Here is a 24,617-nt window from a genome sequence, read left to right on the forward strand (position 1 = left end):
AATTTTTAAAGTACCTTATAGCTAAAGCGCTGTAATTTCAAAATTAAAGATCAAATTCAAAGTTAAAGAAAAGTACTTTTAAATACTTTGACCCCTTAGTAGGCAAATACTAGTCAGAATTTTATTTCTGATAGAAAAAAGTTTCTCACTGGACCTACGATTCAGCTTAGAGTTGCTTTCCTCCCAGTATTATTCTCCATTTGCAGAAGACCTCAACACTCTATCGGCAGTAGCCAGTAGAACAGACTCCAAAGAGATGAAAGCTCATGTGAAAAACTTTTTCGTGGCTGAAATATGCTCGAGGACTCATCATTTCCTACCTAAGGGCAACTGTTATAAAGCAGAACTTTTATGTTAGACGAAACAGTGGTGTAAATAAGATTCTTTATTTTAATCAGTAGAATGGTTACTCGATAGTTACTTTAAAGGCAAATATGAGGAATCTGAACAGATATTTGTAAAAATGATTTTAAATTTATATAAGTACAAATATTATAAAGTTATTTGATAATGACTTGTTAAAGACCAGTTCGTAAGGTTACGCTGATCTTAAAATACAGAGCATTATTAAAGAAATTTTTCGTCATAGAACTAAAATATTTCTTCAATCTGGAATCACTTTAATCCAGACACCATACTGGGTCTATAACTTATACATAAAGTTCTATATAGATCATATTTATAATAAACTCTCACTCATCGAATATAGTTTGAAATGTTCTAAGTAAGATAATTTATAAGTATATCCTCGATTCTAGGCAGGGCCGCAGAGAGAAAATCGTAGCCCGGTACTGATAGATGTTGAGTTACATAAACTATGAAACGGTGATTCTGTCGTGGAGAACAAAGCTTGAAAAGATCTTTCTTTTTCAAAATACGAATTATTAAGATAAGAAGACAGCACATAAATAGTTTAGAGCAACTACTACTACTACTACTATTACATTGGCGTAGGCACCGCTTATGTGATTATAGCCTAAACATCAATAGAAACTTTTTTCATTACTTTCTTCTTCTAGCAGTTTGACGCCAGTTGGATATACAAAGCGAAACCACGTCCCTACCCATCTGATCTATCCAACGAAGTGGAGATCTTCTCCTTCCCACCAGCGGTTACTGCAACGAACATCCTCAAAGCTGTAGTGATTTCGTCCATTCGGACGTTGTCTTTTTAAACGTTGAACTATATCAATGTCATCGTAAAACTCGTACAGCTCATCGTTTCATCGTCTGCATTATTCATCATCACCATAAATCTTCCGCAAAACCGTTCACCCGAAGACTCTTAGTGCCATCTCATCGGATGTCTATATCGTCCGTCTTTTTGCACTATTTAACAGGACCACAATAATGAACGAAATTGAAGTAAGGCCACATATAGACAAGTTGAGATAATGTTAAGACAGACTAATATTAGTTAAATTAGCTTCAAGCAAAGTTTATATAGCGCAGGCCTTTAAAGCGATCAAAATCAAAGAGAAGAATATTGTTTACAACAATCCAAGCTGCGATTGGTCCTAAAGTAGGAAGATATGTAAGCCAAATGACGGGAAGTCAAGGCAAGATAACTTCACTTTGTTTCTTAATCTTAGATTAAAAAGTTCTCCTAAAATCAAATAAATATATACTCTCTATAACCACTCAAGTATCAGCCGTTGGGAAGAAGATGAGTTATAATCAACTCAACAATTCCTCCTCGAATGTTCCGCTTTTGCGAGATCAAGGCGCAAACACCTTGGATCTCATAATTTCGGACATCCAGTTGAAACAGCGAAAATAGAAATAAAACACGTAAGCAGATTTGTGATAGGTTCAGGGTGTTAGCTGATATCCAACTAAAGGAGTTTTTTGGCTGGCTGTGATCCCCCGCCATGCTGAGGGATCAGCTGCTAACCTAACCAAACCTCTCATGTTGGAGCTGAGTTTATACTTTGATAATTTTTCTGCTTCTACTACAACAATAAAAGAAGTGATGCAATCTCAATTGGCAATAATGTCAGTTCTCGTTTTTTATAATAATTTTGTAGAATTGATTTTATTTATTTATATAAATAACAATATCGCTTAAATGTATGTACATAAAATAGCTAAATATAACGTTTATTACAATAATAACGAAATGATAATGAACTAAAATCAAGTATATATGCATATATATATTATGTATTTATATATGTATGTGTGTATGGATACTACTAATTAAACTTTCAAGGCATATTTATAAACTATGCAAATCTTTTTAAAAAGGCATAATAATTATAGTATTTATAATTTATTAATATGCTTTTGATAATTGGTCGATAATGTTTTCAATTTAAATTAAGTTTAAAGTATATATTGGTATATAGTTCGTATCTATTTATACACTTTGCTAACTAAATATTCCTATTACCGTTAGAAGCTCGTTAAAACATGTAGGTATGTGTGTAACCCTGCGAAATATATAGCATAACTACTAGATTTCTTGGGACACAGTTAATTAAGCAAAGAAAAACGACACAAACAAATAATGCAGGAGCGGGACATATTTGTAGAAATGCTTTTTAGTACAATAAGCGAATAAAGAATGCTAATGCAAATATTATTACAAATTTACAGCGCTTAAAATGGTCACTTTGCTAATTCGTCTTTTTGTAGCCAAATTTTTAGGTTTGATTTTTTCTTTTACTATCGAAATGATTTTTTTCTACAAAACGCTACTGAAAACGCTACAAAACACTTTTGCGCAACACTGTACGCCAACATCTTCGCTGTCCAAAATATAACCACTTTGCATCACATATTCGCCTACACTTTGCTACAAAACACTGCATACAGACTCTTCACAGACTATCGACTAATGTAACAACAGGTGTAAAAATATGTTTTTATTGTTGTTTTTGTTTTTATTTTAATTTTTTATTGTTTTTTTTTTAGTTTTTTTTTTTTAATTTTGCTTTTTATAAATTTACTTTGTTTTCACTGCATTGTTTTTATTTGATATTTTACACTTAGATTTTAATTTCGTTTATTATTTAGAATGATATCAATTTTTACCGTTAATTATTTATAATATTTTACTATAATTTACACTACACCGGAAAAAAAACGTTAAAAACAAAGGTTGAAAACGTTTTACTAGAAGAATTTTTCGCTAAATAATTTTCCCTAAATTCATTTTTTAATGCAAGTTTTTATCAATTCTTCGCAGTATCCAGCAAATTTTCTTTCATCACACTTATTTAATTTTAGAATGCGTTTAGTAATTAACACAATTTACCTTATCAAATACATTCAACTGTTTTACGAACAAAAAATTATTGGTTTTTAGCAACCAAGTGCTGTTATACACAAATATCTACAAATAACGGAGCTAGTCGTAGTGGAAAAAAACTAAAGTAAATCTTCAATTTTCGGTTAGCTAAGCTCGTATGCTTTCGTTTAACTAAATTACTTGCAATGTCTTTCCATTTCTACGAGGTATTCATATATACTATACATATATATAGTTTTTATTGTTAATCCTGCAAGTGCTTGACTCAGTGCCAGGCGAAGAGTACGTGTGTGAAGAGAAGATATGCGGTGGATACGATAATGCTGCCGATCATAACCGGAAAACCGACCCTGTGGGAAAGAAGTGGTGTTATTTGCATTAATGCTTGATAAAAGCGGGTGAGAGAGGAAGCAGAGTTGCCAACTTACTTGAAAAATTCGAGAAAAGTGAATTTATAGCCGTGCTGTTCGGCTACGCCCGCGCAAACAACATTCGCCGAAGCGCCAATCAGTGTGCCATTGCCTGTGCGGGGGAAACGTTGGAAAATATTTACATTTATGGATTTTACAATTAAATGTTGAAATGAGGGGAGGGTGAAATGAGATTGCACAAATTATTGGCAGTGAAATTAAATGGTATGCCAAAGGTAAATGAAAAAAATGCGGTGAATTTAGAGAAAATATAAAAAAAGTGTGCGAAAAGCAATTAAAAAAGTGTTATACAGTAAAACACGCTTAAGAACTTCCCACTTAAGTAACGAATCGGCTTAAATAACCAAAATTTTTGAGCTCAGTACTCGCATCGAAAGACTTAAGCAGGCTCGTTTAAGTACCCAACCCGCCTAAGTAACTCACAGAGCTGGGATTTTTCGTGAGGCATTTACGCGTGTTTTACTGTAATTAAAAACAGGCGAGATTAGAGTTATGTATATGATAACGATGAACTCCCTCATAATAAAGAAAAGAGATGAACCAGCTTGCGAATTCAGTAGCAGTCGACATTAATATTTTTTATGGATACATCAGCTTAAGCGATTATAATATTTGTGAATTGAAATTTATGATTATAAAATAATAATTTTGAATATAGATATGTAGCTACTTGTAGATAAGCAAATTTACTCTACCACTTACCGCCTAAACAAGCGCCCAAAGCCAGAGCCCACACTAGTGGTTGCAGCGGTAAATTCAGAGCGGAGTTTTCCGCTAAAGAAATTGTTATTTTCACCATCATCGTTGTTAGTGGAATATTGTCGACAAAAGCAGAGGTTATGGCCGAAACCTAAAATTACAAAAAAAAATATATTAAAAAAATTTAATTTTTTTTTTAGATAAGGCAAAACGCACCCAAAGTATGATTAAAACTGCCACCATTAGACGCGAACCTTCGCTCACGCCCAAAATAATGCTCTCCGTCATCTGGCCAATCCATTCGATCAGACCCAGTTCGGATAGCGCCTCCATAAGAATGAAGAGAGCGGCAAAGAATAGCAATGTGGACCATTCAACACGAGCCAATATCGCCTCCATGTCTTCAATATCAGCCAGTATGAGCAAGAATATGGCGCCCAACAAGGCAGTCCAACCCAAAGAGAGGCGTTGCAATTCGGGCACCGAGTGCAGGAAAAACAAGCTAATGACAAAGATCAAGGCAAATGAGCACTTGATCAGCAGCGACTTATTGCGGATGGGGTACTGTGAAATGGAGTAGAGGCACTTTTGTTAAAAGAATGTCCATAAAAAACTGTTAAAACAATAAATTCACCTTCGCTTGTAGCTGCGTCAGTGTTTGTTTATAATTGGGCGCCGGTTCCACCGCCTCGGAGACGCGTTTCTTCAGACTACGCTTCAAGCGATTCACCTTTTTCATCAACGTTTGACGTACGATTTCCTCATCCTTTGAATATGCTGAGAGACTTTGTGCGGCACGCTTCCAAACGTGGATCTCGTGACGCAGCTCCTCCACCTCGGGTGAGTCTTTAAATTGCAAATCGTTTGTATTGCGGAACTTAAAACGTAATTGTATATAGGTCTGTATCATCACCAGTATCACGCCGGGTAACATGTGCAGCGTGAATATGGCAAAATTGACACCCTGTAATACAGAAAAATAATTAATTTTATAATACTCATTTAAACATAGTCACTTACATTTCGCGAAATGAAATTATTCGAAGCAATTATCACATTTGGTGGATCACCGACGGGTGTCAGCGCGCCACCAATATTTGAATAGATCACCATGCACATCAATATAGGCACAGGATTCAGCGACATAACCTCACAGAGGCGTATAGTGACGGGTGTCATCAGCAACACGGTCGTCACATTATCCAAAAAGGAGGACAGTACCGCCGTGAATAGGCAAAGACAGTTGATGAGCGGCCAAATGTGTCCATTTGTTATCTGTAAACCATGCGGAATATATTTTTAGACTAAATAATGCTTGATCGCCCCAACTATGACACCTACCTTATAAGCATACACAGCCAAATAGTCGAAAATACCCGTCTCGGAGAGTATGGCCACTAGTATCATCATGCCGAAGAGCAGCAATAATGTCTCCACATCAATCCAACCCATTATTGTCGCCATTGAGGGACGTGAGTTCAGAGCCGCCAATATACCAACCGATAACGTTGATGCAATCATTGCCGCAAAGGTACGATTGACAATTTCCCAAATGATCATTATATACAAGCCACACAATACTATCGCCGCATAGATGACACCCTCCTTCTTGTAGATGGGTGACTCGTCGATAGACAACTGCAGTGGAAATTCGGTTTCGATGTTGGCAATAAAACGTAAATTCAAAGTGGTGTAATTGGCTTGATTTAACAGTTCTTCGTCGGCGGGTGAAATGTCATAATTGTTCGCTTTCCACGATTCCTTTGTCGTGTCCAATTGTTCGGGATAGACCAATGATAATTTCCAAACTTGAGAGGCATCTTCTACGTAGAATTCATCACCGCTGGCATTATAGTACTTGCGTTGCAGTTGCACGTGAAGCGTGGGTGGTGCGGCAAAGGAGCTCTTATTTTTGCCGTACAGATCGGCCTCTTGTTGACGGAAGGGACCTTTTAGTTTCAGACCAAGACGCGACAATGTGGCAGTTGTTATGGTAAACACTAAAGGATTGTGGAACAAGTGGAATATATGTAATATGTTCGTATTTAGGGGATATATTTTTAGTGAAATTTGGATAAACTCACGTTTCTCTTCGCCACTTTTAGGAACACTGATCAGTCTAAGCTCTTCAACATGTTCGTTATTCGACATCAGGAATGCAGTAAAGACGGCCCAAACAACCAATAATACCGAAATTTTGAACCACTTCAGGATTTTCTATGCAAAGAAAGATTATAAAGGATTAGGAATTGAGATTATAAGCTGGATTGCGGATTGATCAAGTTTCGGATTTATGAAGCTTATGTTTTTACTTCACTTTACAAGACTGCTCATATAGTTTTGGGATATTACTAAAATATATTTCATAATATTTCGCGGTCCTTAAATTTTCAACTGATTTTTAGTGGGAATTTAGTGGTGTTTGATTTTTACTCAAAGATTTCAAGTAGTGAAATCAATTATTGACATTAACAGTTTATAAAGACCTATATTGCTGTCTCATAATATCTTACAAATTATGACTGAGCTTCAGTTGTCTTCCTGGAAGAAATACTTTTTATCTCCATTAACTTCTCTCATGGCTTTCTGTCCCTGTAAGAAAGTTGTGTATACGTAACTGGAAAGAACATGAGTACAAATTGGGTCCCTAAGTGCGGAAGATGTAGGTTCGAGTCACTTCGGACTATTAAATTTCAATAGTACGAAGGTTAGGGACAGTAAAATCTGTTGCAGATGTTATTTGGGATTCTTCTAGATATTACGTGGTCATTATGTGGGATCACTAAACAGCCGTTACAAGCTTTCTGTTATAAAAGAGCGTACATCTCCACCTATTTTCAATCATATATTCTATAGCTTGGTAATTTTTAAATGACATTCTCCGACCTGAAACACCGTTAGCTATTTCTCAAGTGAAATATGTAGCTTGAACTCGATTTGGGCGCCTTCGGCAATGCCTTAATTGACATTGAGTCTTAATAAATGAAAAGTTGTCTTCAAAAAAGAGAAGACAGACAACTTTATACGGAAATTAAATTGATAATAATATAACGAGACTTCTCATATTATCCTTTGATAAACTTAATATTAAGTCAATATTTACAAACATACATACATACCTTCCTACGCGAATGTGGCTCGTCGTGGTCATCATGATGATCTTCGTTATTGTTCTCCATATCCCTGCGTGCACGAAGACAATGTATTACAAGTGTTAGATAATTGAATTTATTGAATTTACGCGCAATCATCAATGCTCGCTTACCTAACTTCCAGGATGCGGACCTGTCCCAGCTCATTGGTCACATTGATGCCGACTTTGGTAAATGCATTTGGCGCCTTCACATAGTGTTCGCGCACATCCGGCGAGGGCAGCAGATCCAAGTCTGTGTGGCGGCAGCGGAGGAAAAGATTAAGAGAAAGTGGAAGAGGAAATAGAAATATGTATATAAAGAAAATTGAAATTTGATTCGTCGCATTGCTTGGTAAATCAAAAACAACTGAAACACTCAATTTAATTAATTTCCTGTACTTAGATAAATAAGTGGCATCATATTATATTATATATAAAGAATGTGGGAGATAGAAGAGCGTGCAAAAAACTTAAACTTGAAACAAAAAACCGCAAAATCAGAAAAAATGTCCTTTTAGCCACATAGAAGGTGGGTTTGTACATATAATATATAACATATCTATCTTATGTTTATGTAGTTAACAAACAGGATATTATTTTGATTATACGAGTATGTCGTTTGACGTATGTATATTATATATATGTAGAAATAGTTGAGGAAGATGGAAAACCTAAATATTCGATTACTTGTTGTTCTACAATATTAACAGCTGCCATTTGACAACTGTCCATTTTGACGATTTGTTCGCCAAATCACGTCGCAATTCGTTGCCCTCCCTTTTCATTTCGATTTTTTTTTTTTTGGTCCATTTCTGGATTTGTGGGCGGCATTTGATTTAGTTTTGAAACGTGACTCTGCTCGCTTATGTCTCTATTATGGTAGGTTATATAAAAATTGAGAATTTATAGATGTAATTTGTTTGAATAATATTAAAAAGATTCTGAGAAGTGCTGTAAATACCATAGTTGTGTGTTGCTTGGTATAGCTGTCACGCTGACGTCTAAGTGAGATTATGTGATTGTTAACAAAATGTGCGTAATTGTACTTTAATGCGTGAAAATTCTTGTCAATAAATAATGGTTAATGCACCTACATTTATTTGAACCATATTAAGTTTGTACATACGTTTAGCAGAACGAGAAAAAACAATACAGGTCGAAAATTTAATTGGATTATTCTTACAACACAGTCTTAATATTTTATGTACGAGTATAAACGAAGTCCATTTCTGAACTCTGAGGGCTTGACGGTGAAATGTGAATAGGGGCACACACAAGATGGAGTTCTCTCTCCTCTTCTATGAATCTTGATCGTCAACGACTTGTGGAAAAAACTTGAGGTTCCTGGTCGATGTAGTAACCATGCCTGCTACAAGGGAAAGATCGTAAGTACCGTGTAAGAGTTGACGCACGGCACCTCAGTATCGTAACTAATTGCGCGACTGGAAATGCCCTCCCCATTAACCCAAATTAAATTGAGATGGTTTTATTTACTAAGAGATACTAGATTATTCCAATTTTTTTTTCGCTATAGAGAAGAGAAACGGAGCTAGTTTTATATACTGAATATCCCTCTACCTAATTTATACCGAATTTAATATCTAATTTCATATCTATTTTCTCAATACATACTTGTATATGTATATATATTTAGCTCCGTATATCAAACTTTACACAATTTAATCGCATGAGATAATCAAATTCACTTGCCGGTGTTTTGCTAATAAAATATTAAGTTGAAGCGAATTATCCACAAATTTCACACACACACACACAAGTATACACACATACATAAATGTATGTAGAATTGTGCACGAAGAGATTGAAGATAATAATTTCACTTTAAGCCAGTAAAACTGTTGGATATTAACTAATAAATGCAAATTACTAAGAAATAAGGAGACAAGCTTTTAAAGCTATTTTTATACGACAAAAACAGTTTGCAGCTAAAGTAAATACACACACACGAACACACTTGAAGTGTGGAGGTGGACTATTATGTTGGGGAGGCATTCTATGAAAAATAAAAATAGCAATAAAAAATTTATAAATATGTATGGTAGTGAGTCTGCCTCTGCAGAATTTAGCTTCAAACCAAAAATAACTGCATAAATATATACAAAAATTAATTCTTAAATTGACATTGACTTTTGTGTGACCCATAAAACGTCAGGAAAGTCGATATTTACGTATAATATACATACATATATATATATATATATATTATATATACGCATATATATATGTATATGCGCATCTAACATTTACATCTCCGTCGAACTAATAAAAATAATCATATTAGCAAAATTCTTACAATTACGCGACGAAGCAATAAAAACGGTACTTAACCGTATTTATGGCTTTAGGGCGAAGGAAAACAGCTGAGTTGAAAATGCCACGTTTCCGGTTGATGAAAAGAGCTGTAGATGATATTTTGGCAAGCGGTAAACAAAATCGAAATTGAAAGGCGGAAACTTGTCAAGAGTCATAAAAAATATTTCCAGCAGTGAAAGCAGAAATATATTGATAAGTGCCGCCTTCTGTTTCCGGAATTAATTTTAAAGGCATGGTTCCTGGGCTCACCATTACCACCTAAGCGGGCACTAGATAACCCCTATAACAACAACATCCTTTTTTTGCAATACACATTATAGTTGGACTTTGCTCTATACCCATGCGGTAAAATTTAAAATTCTTTAACAATCCCTACTCTTAAAATGCTTAGGAAGGTAATGAGTTGGATGGAATCTTCTTTCACTTCACGAACGAAACAACCTAAATGTGATTCCGGCGATAGCAATCACAGCTTACACAACTGAACCTGTCTAAGCTAGCTCAATATACTCTACTTCACGACATTTGTCCTTCTTCTTACTGAGTTTATACATCACATATTTACCGGAAAAAAATTTTTTTCAATAAAAACATACAGAAATAAATAGCCACTATTTCTCTCTCTGCAAACGCTTTGATTTATTTACTCACCGCCATGTAGACGCTCATGTTCCACGCGGAATGATGCTAAGCTCGGATCTTGGCGTATGCGTTCGGGCAGAGCACGCCATACTTGTAAGGCACCTTCTGTAACCTCGCTGCAAAGAGAAAGGAGAGTGAAACGAACACATTATTTATGGCATTTTATATTTACTGAGTAATGGTGAACTTAAATTATTTTGAGAGTACTGATTCTATTATTACCCATTATTTGGGATTTACTTTCACTTTTGAAATTAACGCGGCAAACATTTGCGCGTAATCTCATAGGACAATCGCCTATCATTTCTAAATTTCTAAAGCTGTATGCTGAAAACTTCAACAAAAAAAAAATTACAATGGGACAACAATTAATTTGCACTGAATCTTTTTCCTCCATTCCAGCTCTATTCCTCACTATTTCAATGTTATGACAACTGCTGCGGACATCATCACCCGACCGCCTAACTTGGTTACAGCTGAACCTTGCGGCGCGTGGCATCAAAAGCCAATATTTTTTTGTATATATGTATATATATGTAAATATATAATTGATATTAAATCACCATCATTTGTTTACAGCACGCACACACTAACGCAGCCAAACAAGCCGTGAATGAATTATAAAAAATGATACAAATATGACAGCCTTCGCGTGCTAATAATGTCGCCGCCAACAATGCAGTCTGAGTAAATATAATGTAATATTACTTATTAGCGAGTGATTACTCATTTAGCGCTTAATATATGCTAAATAATTGATTAATTATTTATTGAACTATTTTTAGCGTTATAAGCATGAACATCTGTGACAAAAAGTGTTTGTAATTAATATAACATTACTACTTTTTTTTATTATTATTATTAATTATTTATTATTATGATTTAATTCTGTTAACAATATTTAGTCCCACAATAGTTGATATTTCGAGCTCCAACCAATAAATTCAAATTTAGATGACCGATTATTATTATTCTTTAAGTGGAGTTGGCTAAAGCGATACACTTCAATATCCAAAGTGAGGTTATGAGTCGTTGTATGTGAATTTTGCACTTTCCAGATCATCCAGCTAAAATCAAATACTATGACGAGTATACGAGATTTGTTCAAAAGAGAATTTTCGTTTTTTCAAAAAATTATGTATTCATTCGTTTACTTAATGTTGGCGCCTTCAAAATAGTCCACATTCGATATTAACATATGCACTTATGTCAACACTTCTTCAAATCGTCGAAACACTTCTCAAACTCGATTTTTGGGATAGCCTTTATTAGCTATTTCAAACTTTTGTAAAACGACGGCTCTTCAAGATTCTATTTTTTTTAGAAATAGAAAAAGTCACACGGAGGCATGTCTGGCGAAGATAGAGGTTGGATCATCGTCAAGGATGACATGATGCGAGACTTTCTCATTTTCGCTGATTTTTCTGTTATGCTCTTTTCCTGATTATTAAAATCAGGGAATTTCGAACAGCTGATGTCAAAAAAGGCGGGATGCCAGAAATAAACCCGCTAAAAATAACTAACAAAAGCCGTGCGAAACGAAATTTCAAGGAACGACACAAATACTTTTGAATAACGTGCAACTAAATTTTATTTGCTTATTTAATTTAAAACGTTCATCATAAAGCCATGATATTTTATTATGACTTGAATTGTTTCTTTGTTATAACTTTTTTTATTTATATGCTATTTTTTTATGTTATATGATGTTTTAAAAATTTTATAATATGAATACACGTATTTAGGGATGTATATGCGTTATATAGGCCTACTCGGGAACGGAGCACCTAAAAATAAAATCGAAATGCAAAATACCCAAAAGTTTTTTTTATTATACCCAATCCATTTTCTTTCGACAGTGGCATGATTGTCAAATGTTATAAAAAATGTGGGTTTTGACAGCTCTCTCTGGATTTAAAGAGTTTCGCATCATTTCATCCTTGTCATCGTTACAGTATTGCTTTTGAGCAAGAACTTACAAACAACCAACGAAGTATGAGCTTTTAACAAACGAAAATCGTCAAGCTCATAAAACCACGTCTAAACTTAGCCGGTGCTACAAACAAAGTAAGTTGAGATACTGCTGAAAATTGTATCGTACTTCAAAGGCATTTATATCAATAAAATAAAAAAAATTGATACTCGGACTCTCCAAAACTCGCGAAATATTAAATTTTAAAGTTCCCGCTATTCTAAACACACCTCGTATACACGGAAGTATCCGATGCTTATCGATTTTTACCTTTCTTATATCATTGCGATAGTTCGATAGAATCCACCATATATTTCACGGTCACTATACTAAAGAGAACTAATTAGTTTGATAAGGAAATATAAGGACAGTTGTGGTTTCCTTCTGTATATAGATAAGTAGTTCTGCATACAATGACCTACCAGTTTTATTAATTTGATCAAAAAACGTATTTAGGCAGGCCAAAAACAACTAAAAATTTGGGTAAAATTCAACTTTTTTTTTAAATGCCGCCATTTTGTCAATTTTTGATCTTTTTTTTCGTAGGTCATTCTTCGGATTATATCTTCTACAAGGAATATTCTTTGAAATCAATATCGAAAATATGTCCGTAAGCTTTCAAGACAATTGCTACAGCAGTTTTTGCCTTGTTAGGGTTGTTACAGTAGGTGTGCCCTTAATTTCATTTTACTCAAAAAATTCCCTACCGCTATGAACATTCTTAAAAAGTTACAGAAAGCGCAATTAGATGAAGATACTAATAGGTGGTGTACAAATCGTTCGTACAAGTATTAGGCAGTTAAGATATGAATATGGACTAAAGAACATTTAGACGAGTGATAAAGTCAACAGACAAATGATGTACTTTGTATTACCCCACTATACAAGTAGTGGGAAAGTAGTGCTCAAAAGTATATCGACCATGTAGACCAGTCCACTGAATGAAGAGTTGTTAAATGATAACCCAAGATTACACATGTTTTTAAATCTCTTGATTGTGTTCTTTTACTGTCTCTATTCAGCGGATTTGCACAATTTACCATAAACTCATTATACCAAATTTTCCACTTGAATTTGTTAAGGTACTTTTAGTTTTCCAGTTAAAAGCTAATAATCACTTTTTAGTGTTTCCAAAATTGCAACCATGCATGCAACTATACAATTACCACTTAACCGAGTCAAAGCGTGCAAAACACAATAGATATGTATTAGGGTGGCGCAAAAAAAACGAATAATTTTTTTTGGTGATTTTTGAAATCTTAAAAAATTCTGAGCGACCTCTTAATATTTTTTTTCGAGCTGTCCTTTGAACAAGGCTCTTAAAACATGATAAAGTATCATATTTTCACACGAGACTTAAAAAAAAAATTATTCGGGTTTTTTACGCCACCCTAATATGTATGCATGTTTATGTGATCATCTATAAACCACACATATATTTATATATGTAGACTCAAATAGTTACCCAAACCCAAAACGTTTTAATTTAACTTAATTAACCTTGCAAACATGAGAAACACCCACACACACACATAGACACACACATCCAAATGCTTTTGTTGATTTAAATACAAATGCATTATGCAAATGCAAAATCTCCATCGGGTGCATCTATATTTTGACGCAAACAATTATATTCGGTGAGTTAAAAATAGCCGCTACTTGCTAGCTATGATTACTTTGTTCATGGAAACGTAAATTAAAATTTCAACCTAATCTAACCCTGTAAACAAGTTTTCCAAAAAATTTTATATTTAATTGTTATACAGTTTTCATAGCAACTGTATGCGCTTTTGTGGAAGATGAGGAGACTCTACACTTGAAAACAAAAAATTGTGTGCTGTGGTTGTTTAAGTAACTAAAATTAGAAAGAACAAGAAAAAGCATTAACTTCGGCTTCACCGACGCTATAAAACCCTCACAGGTGCACTTCTTATAGTATGAAAGTGTATAAAAAGATATTTATCTTATTTTTAATCGGCCAGTTCGTATGGCAACTATATGCTATAGTGGTCCGATCTCAACGATATGTTGAAAGATTATAACGTTGCTATCGACAGTAATCCATGTTGAATTTCGTAAAGATATCTCGTAAACTAAAAAAGTATTCCATACAAGAACTTCAACTTGATCGTTCAGTTTGTATGACAGCTACATGCTATATATCCGGTCTGTACAATTTCTTTGGAGCTTCTAGCGTTGCCTAGAACAATAATCCATGTCAAATGTTATGAAGCTATCTCGTAAAAGAAAATAGACTTGACCATGATCGTTCAGTTTGTATGGCAGCTATATGCTATAGTGGTCCGATATCGGCGATTCCGACAAATGATCAGCTTCTTGGAGAGAAAAGTACGTGTGTAATTTCAATTCGATATTTCAAAATCTTATGGACTACTTCGCGTATATACAGACAGACGGACAGATGGAAATGGCTAAATCGACTAAGCTCGTCACGCTGATCATTTATACATATGTACGTACTATATATTTTTATTTTATATTATAAGTTCTCCTTCACTTCCCTGTGGTTGTTATATAAAATATCGATATTGAATTTAAAGAAAACAGAGAGAGTAAACTGCAGATTATTAAATAAATGTTTTGAATAATGATATCGAGTTACAACTCATGCGAATAACAAAAATAATTATGATATTAAATTAGTTAAGAAATTTTAAACAGCATTTAATATTTAGTTAGAGCTAAGATTTTTTCTAGGTAGAGAGAAGAGAGACTAAGTTACATAGATAATTGGATAATAAAAGGCTTCAAATGTTTGGTAAAGTATTCCTAAATGCAACGCTGTGCTTAACAACCCATAGTTCTGCGTAAGGAAAAATACAAATTGAATAAACAGTAAAATGAAATGAACAAGACCTTACATTTGATCGAGAGCCCTCATGGAAATCCACTAGGCTTAGTAGTCAGTATAAGTACCATATAATGTACAAAGGTGATTAATATTTAGGGAGTAGCGAATTCTCCCAAAAGAGTTGTTATCGAAAAAAGTCGTTAAGACAGAAAACCATTAAACGATAGGAAAAAAGAAAATGAAATCTGACAGGATCTCAATTAAATTAATCGAAATACATTAAGCGCATCTCATGATAAAATTAGTCAATTTGTTCTATGAGATCGCTTTTTCTGAGTGGTCTAAGCGTTGAAGTGAAACCCATCCAGCTAGTTTTTTTAATGAAAATTTAATCCTCTATAAACTTCAAGTAGCTATACTTCTCATAAAGTTTAATTTAAGTGGCTGTAATAGTTGAATCAATTGCTTCATATCCTCTTGCTAACAAATAACATGCATAAATGATAATAGCAAAAACTTTTGCAGAAATTGAAGTTTTTCTGTTGAAAAGCACACACTTCAGCCAAAGCGGGCTTTCAACTAATTTCTCAGGAACCAAATTTGTTGTGGGCGACTTACATCCAGATTGAGGGTGTTTAGCGAAAAGAGAGCATGAAAGCGCAGGCGAATGCTTTCGGTGAAGCTGCATGCTTTTGCTAATACCTGCGAGTAAATGCGTAGTAATGAAATTTATAGAACACTGTGTAGAGCATAAAGGCACCTGGAGAAGTACCTGAAACAATTAATTGTTTCAAACTAAATGATTTTAGTAGTGAAATACGCAGAAATCGGTGTTTATTATTGACAAGGAGAGAGCTTAATTGAAGCGCAATTTCACTGATTTGCTCGTCTGCCCAGCTTAAATTATAAATCCATTTATTTTCGCAGAAAGACGCTTCTAGGAAGGCTCTCATAGAAATAAGATTCTCCGAAATTGATGTTTTCTAAGGAAATATACAGCTTGGCAGTAGCGCAGTTTCGCTGATAAACACCCTGCCTCAGCTTCCATTATAAGCACGTTTGCCGAAAGCCACTTTTGAAAATGCTACAATTTCACAACATCCATTTCGGTGGAAAAGTGGGTTGCGGTAACAACCAAGGTAAATGTAGTTCCCTCGAATGGCAGATTCGCAAGAAGTTCCGTTGTCTTTAGACATATATATATATTACTAAGCTCAGTACGTCTAAAACATAACAAGTTGACATAATTAGTGTAATGATTAGTAAGTAAGTGAGTGCGCTGTAAAAAATGCAAAAAAACTAAGACAAAACTGCTGACAACAGCCGCAGCGCGTCGCCGAACGCAGAGCGCGTTGCGTCAAATAAAGCGCAACAACGAAAAGCCAAACAGTTATAAATGGCAATTAGTCAAGCGAAATAATTGTTTTTATGTTAAATGCTATTCATACACACATGTATATATCCATGTTTGTATGTGTAAATGTAGTTACGCGTTTGCGCGACGCATTATGTGTGGGCGTCAATTTGACGCGCACGCCACTTGAAGCGCCGCGGATTGAACGCGCCGCGTGGCAGGTCAAATCAAATCAGCGCTGGCAATTTTTTTTTATTCGCGCATTGATTTAATTTCAATTAGTATGAATAAGTGAGTACAACAAAAAAAAAATTAGCAACACAATTAATGGATAATAAAGAGAGTGGAAAAACGATATGAGGCAAGCTAAAGAAATTGCCGAGTAGAAACGGCAGGAAAGCGCAGTCGTTGCCACTTTGATGTGGTCAAGTGCATTTGTTCTTAGCGTCAATTTAATTATAAATTAATTTAAAAAATTAAACTTTAAAAAATAAATTAAAAAAATTAAATTTAAAAAATTAAATTTAAAAAAATTAAAAAAAAAAATTAAACAAATAAAATAAAAAAATTAAATTTTAAATCAACTGGCTTTAGAGGCGCAATACTGACTGCTGCCAATTTAAAAATTTCAATTTCATATTATTTTCTGTTTTTCTGTGCTTTTTTCCAGCAATTCAAATACATTTTTAGATATGAGTAGACGCTGGTAGTTTTGTGCCTCGTCTGCGCAATGAAAAGCCACTAATCTCAATTTAGACAGATGACAATAAAAAATTCAGATATCTGCATCAAAGCGCGCAACCATGAAAAATGCGCTCAACTTGAAGCGCTGCGGATATTTGAGTGTGTGTGTTTGTATATCTGTGCATGTTTTATGTATGTGTGCACAGTTAAGTTTATAAATTTCTTAAAAGGCTACTTGAGAAAGTCAAATTACGCGCAGATCAAATGGGAAATAACAAGCGCTATGGAACAATAGTATACTGCACAAATACAAACATGCATACACACATATATATATACATATAAGCATTTAAGATTTGATATACGTATGTAGCTAAAATCATATATGCGATACAAAGGCGCATATATTACAAGCTGTGCGGAAATATAAAGTATAAGTGCTTATATTTTTATATTTGACCACATACACACATATACGAGTATACAATAATATATTTTTACACACATATACACATATTCAAACATATTAATATATGTAATTTAGTGCTCATACCTCAAGAAGCATACTCAATTTCCATTGGTTTAGCTTAATAGTAAATGTGAAAAAATAATCATCATATTTAAGAGTCAAAGAGCTACAAATTGGTGAGAAAGGGCGTAGCAACAAAAACAACCACATAGCTCAAGTGGATGCTGTAACGCGGCACAAACAACGAAGGTGAAGATTGCGGATAGTATTCCAGCTACTTGATGTTTTAGTCTAAATGAATTGTATATCAAGCTTTGGCATTGCGGACCGCCGCTGTATTATTATGATATGAAATCTAAGCTGACCAATTGGTCGCGCACATTTGATATGAGGCCTAACTGCTTGTGTGACAATAAAGCTGACGCGGGCGCAGAAACGGTGTGTCTCTATATGTTCTGAGTGCATGCCACATACAGTAAGTCAAGAATTTAATATTCCATATGACATTATACAATATATTATCGCACGAGCGTTTTGTGTGGCAACTCTTGAATAATATTTGGAGTATGTTTTTTGTCTCTATTACAACAACAAAAATTAATACTCTATAAAAAAAAAATAATAATTCGATGACATATTTCCAAAATTTAATATATAATATAACCATAAATTATAAGAAAATATTAAATTATTATTTTATCTAAGCAAAAAAAAAAAAAAAAAAGATAAGAATAAAAAATCTAAAGCATAGAATTGTAAACTGAAGCAGTAAAGTGCTAGATGGTGCTGCTGAAACACATACATATGTATATTAAATTTGAAATATATTAAAAATTTAGTCGCAAGAGAAAAAATTGTCCGATTACTTGTTTGTTTGACTGTATCGCTCATGGTGCATGCATGTCAAATTCGTTCTCATTGCTATCTAAATTTCGTATTTTTATATTTAATAGTCCCTAGTATGAGTATAGACATATATTAATGTTTATGTATGTATGTATACATAATATGTGTGTAATCTGTATATGTTTGTGGGAATGCGCGTACTTGCAACAAGTTGTTAGGCAAATGCGGAAATGGTTTTAACAATAAAATGCATGGCATATGATAGCATATTAGTTTTGAGTGACAAACTTGGGTGAATCAGTTGCCTTGTAAAACACATAACTGTAATATACAGCTGCATAGTTGTTACTTTTTGAAGGCTAATTTTGTTATGCTAATGTTTGGCTATCACTGGGATGTCATGAAGAGTGGAATATTTTATTTAGTCTATTTTTGTATGAAAAAAAGTAGGAAATATTTCGTATATTCCCATGCAACTCTGTGTGAATTAATTATTACAAATAGTAAAGACAACACAGCTTTATTTCTGATTAAAATAATTATTTAGAAGTAATGTATAGTAATATGAAGGTTATAGCGGCCGGACTATATATGTATATCACATATGTTGTTACCGTCTTAAAAAACATTTTTAGAACTAAGAGAGTTGTAAGTTTAGAAAATTTTAGCTATATGATCATGAACGTTTGCGTAATTTCTCATTTTTCTGAGTTTGTGTCTATCAGAGTTATAAGTTTTTCATAAGAACCTCTTAAAGGGCAGAACTCGGAACTTTTCTGTCGGAGGCTTCATCATACTCGGGAAATAGGTCGGCAAATCATTAATAGTTATTAGTTGGCTCTAAAGTGAATAATTTTTCTTAAGTTCTTGACATTAGGAAGAATAATCTTAGGATTGATGTCAATATTTGTTTAGTATCATTATTAACTGCGATCCCGGTAAGTTAATCAATTTTTTTCCCATAATAGTTTTGGAGATATTAGCTGAGATTGTAATATTTTCATTCAACCATATTTTGCATATAACTAAAGCTGAGTAAGCCGAAGTACTTAAAAATACTGTATAAGTTTCCAACTTCCGAAGAGTAGATAGTAATTGCTTGTAAGCCAAAAAGAACTAGTTAAAAAATACGGTAGGTTTTATGGGAGTATACGAAATTTTATACAACCTTATGAAATAACTGGATATGTGGAGACCTAGCAACCTGTATGAAATAACAAAACTGAATTTTTTTAAGCCAACGGCAATACCCTGCGGAATTAAAACTCGTCGAGGCTATGTAGAAATCTGAAAGCCCCTTTTTCGAATTTTACCTTGAATTTCATGTTATATCCAATCAGGTTGGGAAAGGAGATGAGCTTACCGAAAGAAAACGAATGAACGAGCCACAGATCTATAACGAGAGTATTTTAGTATTTCGAAGAATTTAAGTCATATGTATTTTTCCTTAAGCAGACAATTGGCAGTTATATAGCTAATAGTGAAAACCGAAGTCTCGCAAAATCCCATCGCTTAGATGTACGTATAGCCCATGACTTCTACCATACCGTTGCGCTGATAAATGATTCCTGCGCTGATGTCTCTATAGATATTTTTGTGTTAACCAATACACACACATGTACATAGAGATACATGTAATTATTTTTTTTAGCTGCCCGTAGTTTGTCATTTTAAATTAACCTTGACTGATGTTTGCTTTATTAATTGAATCAAATTTCTTTTCATCCACGCCAACACACACCGTTGCCGGACGCCCTTTCTGTTCTGCATATTTTCCACTCATGTGTCATGCTTTCATTATTAATTTCGAATCGAGTGACAGTGAGCGTGTCAGAGTGTCATTCGCTGCCGCTAATGGCTTGTGCTGGAGAGAAGCCGAAACCGGGTTGTTCGTGGAGGTAGATGGCCGAGTGGGATAGTACCTAAAAATTTGGTGCTTTGAGCAAATATAGGGGAAATATATGGTATATTTTTTTTTTCTGCGATAAAAAACATTCTTAATGAAATCATTGCAAACCAGTTTTTATAATCGAAATAATCATTAATTAATTATAGCAATAATCTTCGGCAAACCGAATTTTATAGAAACTTTTTCAGGAGAACAGTTCTATATAGTGAGTTCAAGAAACGTAAAGAGTCATGGTTATTAGCTAATAGAACTCAGATAATATAAAAACCGCAAAATTATTTTTTTTTTATATTTTTATCTTAAATAATATTACCTCATATTAATACACATAATTTTATAAATATATTATTTTTATAAACTCATAAAAAACTGGAAAGATTTGCAAGCATTTTTAGACACGCAATTCAACAGCTCAAAAATCACGTGCCAAGAGGCATAATAGAATGAAATTAGAGCCGAAACTTGATGCAATTGAATGACAAACGAAATGCTAAGCTAAAAAAAATTGAGAATATAACAAAAGCAAAAAAAAAAGTATAATAAATGAAAAAAATTAACGCCGCGATGCATTGTAAAAAAACACAACAACAATAAAATATATAACAGTACAGAAAAGTAAAAAATAGTAAATAAAGTAAACATAAGTAAAGCACAATAGACTTGAAATTTGAGGAAAGAGAAAACATACGCGAAAAAAATATTTAAACGTGACTTCAATTGCGTTTGGCAGCAAGTCAAGAGCGGAGCACATAAGGCGGGGGTATGAATAAAATTTTGAATTTTATTATATTTAAAAAATATGTATAATAAGTGCAATTTAGCTGTGAATATGTGTGCAATCAAGAACAAATCTTATGCGGAGGCTTATTTTTTTTAATACCTTTATATATGGTATAAATATTTTTTTAGTATAAATATGTATGTACTCGTATGCTACTTTATTTGAGTTAGATGAAGAAAATATAAGAAGGCTGCACCGAAACTATAATACCCTTCACAAGTGTATTTATTATTGCATAAAATTATATCAAAAGATCTTTATCTACATTTTGATAGGTCATTTTGTATAGCAGCTGCATCTTTTAGTGGTCCGATTTGAACAATATGTTTACAGATAATATTGTTGACTTGGATAAAAATTTGTACCAAAATTTTGTGAAGATATCTCATTAAATAAAAAAGTTTTCCATGCAAGCACTTGATTTTGATTGTTCAGTTTGTATGAGAGCTATATGCTATAGCAGTCCGATATCAGCAATTCTAGCATATAAACAGCACCATGGCGAGAAAAGGACTTGTGCAAAATTTCAGAGCGAAATCTCAGAAACTAAGTAACTAACTAGCGTATATACAGACAGAGGGACTAACAAACACATGGACGGATTTTGAAATATTCAATAAAGAAATATTATTTTTACAATTTGAAAACTTCTAACCTCCAAAACTAGCAGTTACACGGAAGAAAGTTCGAATATGCATCACATATTCGTAAACATAGAATTTTGCAAAAAAATCTATTTTTAAATAAATACACGTATATTAAACGAAGCACTGTAGTAAAATTAATATAATTTTTGTATCAATACATTAAAACACCTACTCATCGGTTAATCGTAGTTCAAAATTGTTGTTGTATTGTGTCGTCATATTTAGTGGTTGTACCATGCGTTTACGAAATTCTTTCAGCCAACGTTGAAACTTTTGTCAAAGCAATAGAGCAAGTCTCATGTTATGGTAGAATTTTGACACAAATATTTTTGTATTTTTGCACTACGAAAAGGCCAACGTTTTCGCGAAAAGAATATATCTTTATTTAAATTCACGTATTTTCAAATTTTTTTTTTGTGTAGAGTTTTTCAAAACTATTTGGTGTTTCGTGAAATTATATTTACTTCTTTATACTTTTATAATATTTGGTTCTTTACAACTGTTTCTCACAGCAAAACAGTAGGCGTCACTTGCTTTATAAATCGATTTCAACTTTGGTATTTTCCTCAGTTTATCAGGACGATTTCTATAGAGATTTTCGCTCGCTAACGCGTCGTACTTTCCACCGTCTCGTGCGCGTTTGGGTATTCAACTAAATTTCCAGCTGCAGCAACAACGTTTTCACTGGCGCTGGACGAGCGCGATCGCAGCACAAATTAAAAAAATAGTTAACGCGACAGCAAATTGCTGAATTAGTTGAAACGCTGGCGGCACGTATTGATATTTCATAAAATTATTTTCATACTGCGCCGTTGCAACTCACTTCCTTCGTAGCGCTTTTTAAATAACTAAAATAGTTTTACAGTTCATTTAATTCAGTTTGTTTTTTGCGCTGGTAAAGTTTTTTGTTGTTGTCAAAGTTTATTCCTTGCCGTGGTTACAAGCGCGTTTGCTATTCACACGTAACTCTCACACTAACTGCTCCGGCCAAACTAACAGTCGAGCGTTGAGATTTCCCGTATTTTGTATCCACATTTTTCCGCCACTTTGCGGGTTGGTGTTCTTTGGTGTTTTTTTTTTTTTTGGTGTGTGGATTTATTTTCACTTAATTCGTGTTATATTTTAATCTCTCTTTGGCATTCGTCGTGGTCGTTTATGCTTTTTAATTTGAGAGCGCTTTTAATCGTCTTTCTAGCGCTGCATAGCAATTGGTCCACGCTTACAAGTAAATCACTCAAATTGACTCTCACATGTGACAGCGCGATCGCTGAACGCATTGCGGCGCTCAAGTGTCAGACAAAGTTTCAAACAAAGTGTCAGACAGTGTAACTGACAACGGGTGTGTATGCCCGACGTCGTCTCAAATCGGCGCTGGTTGCATGCAACGCTCGGCTGTTTCATGCATCATCTTTGCGAGTGTGATCACGCAATGTGGTGCCCTAGCATATTTCAGATTATTCGGCGACGACTTTCGAATGCAACCCTCCAATTAACGATATTTTTCTTAGCAGCCGCTAACTACCCACGCAACTGAGCTTGCGCTTAACTTTGCCATCATCACTAGCGCTCGCTGTCACTTCCCTCAGGCGAACACACTTTCTACTAGTCAGTATGTACTTTGTTGGTGTTGTTGCTGCGGTTATCATCCCCAGATTTTCGCTTTTATTACGTGTAATGATTCCTTTTCATTGCAATTTATGACTGTCGCTGATATGATATTCATTGGTTTTGTCGTGTTTTGTCATGTTTGTTTGTTTGTCGCCTATATTTACCGTTTATTTTTATTACTGCCATATTTTTATGCACTCTTCTTTAATATTTGTTATTGTGGTTGTTGCTGTGGCTTTGCACTCAGTGCCATATTTAGCTGCTGCTTCAATTACGTATGATCTGTCTTGTCTCCATTGTTGTTGGCGTTGTTGTTGTGTGTCAGCTGTCTCTTTTTAGTCTCTTCGACACCGATCTTGTCACCGCATAATCATCGTTCTATCCATCCACCCATCGGGTAATCAGCACCTTCAAACATTGTTGCTTCTTCGTCTTTAATATGATTTATTCTTTGTTGATTGTTGATGTTGTTGTATTGCTCTTATTTTTATATTTGAAAATTGCCTCTTCTACTGTGTGCTGATCTTTGAACGAATTCATTAAAGTTGTCGTTAAGGTTTTATGTAATGCTTTCATTGACTTGATTTGGTATTCTAGGCAGATTAGAATGAAAAGGGCTCAAGTCGAAAGTTCAAATTTTTTCCATCTGGTGTGTGGCCGTGGGGGAGGAGCTCAATCCCACCGAACCTTCTTAACCATCATTCCTGGCTTGGTCACTATTTGCGATCACGTTTCGATTTGCTGATGGAAATTCGGTTAAAGAGAGTTTTTTGCGTTAACTCGTATGTCATCCATACATGGAGCTGCTTTTTGAAGCCAGACTTATTTAAAAGATTTCAAACGGTTTTTTGTGCAATGTTTAGCTTCTGGGCATTAACACAGTATTTATATAACGGGCAAACTCGACGATTTCCATAATGATATTGCGACGACTGTTGAGGCGGCTAAAACAGAAACGAGCCAATTCGCCTGGTTCACCGAAGTGTCATAACATAAGAGATACTTCAGCGAAAATCTAACGAAAACTGAAACCTGCGGAG

General features: G+C 34.3%; 1 protein-coding gene across 3 annotated transcripts in view; it reads right to left on the reverse strand.

Moving 5' to 3' along the window:
- Window positions 1-2,006: 2,006 nt before the first annotated feature.
- hoe1 (OCA2 melanosomal transmembrane protein hoepel1) overlaps window positions 2,007-24,617 on the reverse strand; it is a 66,891-nt gene continuing 44,280 nt past the window's right edge. For 2 of the 3 annotated variants that reach the window (XM_036358025.2, XM_070107421.1), the window contains exons 2-12: window positions 10,502-10,608; window positions 7,649-7,769; window positions 7,503-7,566; window positions 6,468-6,600; window positions 5,725-6,383; window positions 5,404-5,658; window positions 5,018-5,347; window positions 4,600-4,947; window positions 4,387-4,534; window positions 3,682-3,775; window positions 2,007-3,603 (exon numbers count right to left, since the gene is read on the reverse strand). In XM_036358025.2, coding sequence (XP_036213918.2) covers window positions 3,519-3,603; window positions 3,682-3,775; window positions 4,387-4,534; window positions 4,600-4,947; window positions 5,018-5,347; window positions 5,404-5,658; window positions 5,725-6,383; window positions 6,468-6,600; window positions 7,503-7,566; window positions 7,649-7,769; window positions 10,502-10,608 — 2,344 coding nt within the window. In that variant the 3' untranslated portion in view covers window positions 2,007-3,518. Of the gene's footprint in view, window positions 3,604-3,681; window positions 3,776-4,386; window positions 4,535-4,599; window positions 4,948-5,017; window positions 5,348-5,403; window positions 5,659-5,724; window positions 6,384-6,467; window positions 6,601-7,502; window positions 7,567-7,648; window positions 7,770-10,501; window positions 10,609-22,141; window positions 22,976-24,617 lie in introns of those variants that run through there. The other variant, XM_014234120.3, reaches the window with a different exon arrangement.

Source organism: Bactrocera oleae, chromosome 3 (genome assembly GCF_042242935.1).
Source record: "Bactrocera oleae isolate idBacOlea1 chromosome 3, idBacOlea1, whole genome shotgun sequence".
In the NCBI taxonomy this organism is placed as follows: domain Eukaryota; kingdom Metazoa; phylum Arthropoda; class Insecta; order Diptera; family Tephritidae; genus Bactrocera; species Bactrocera oleae.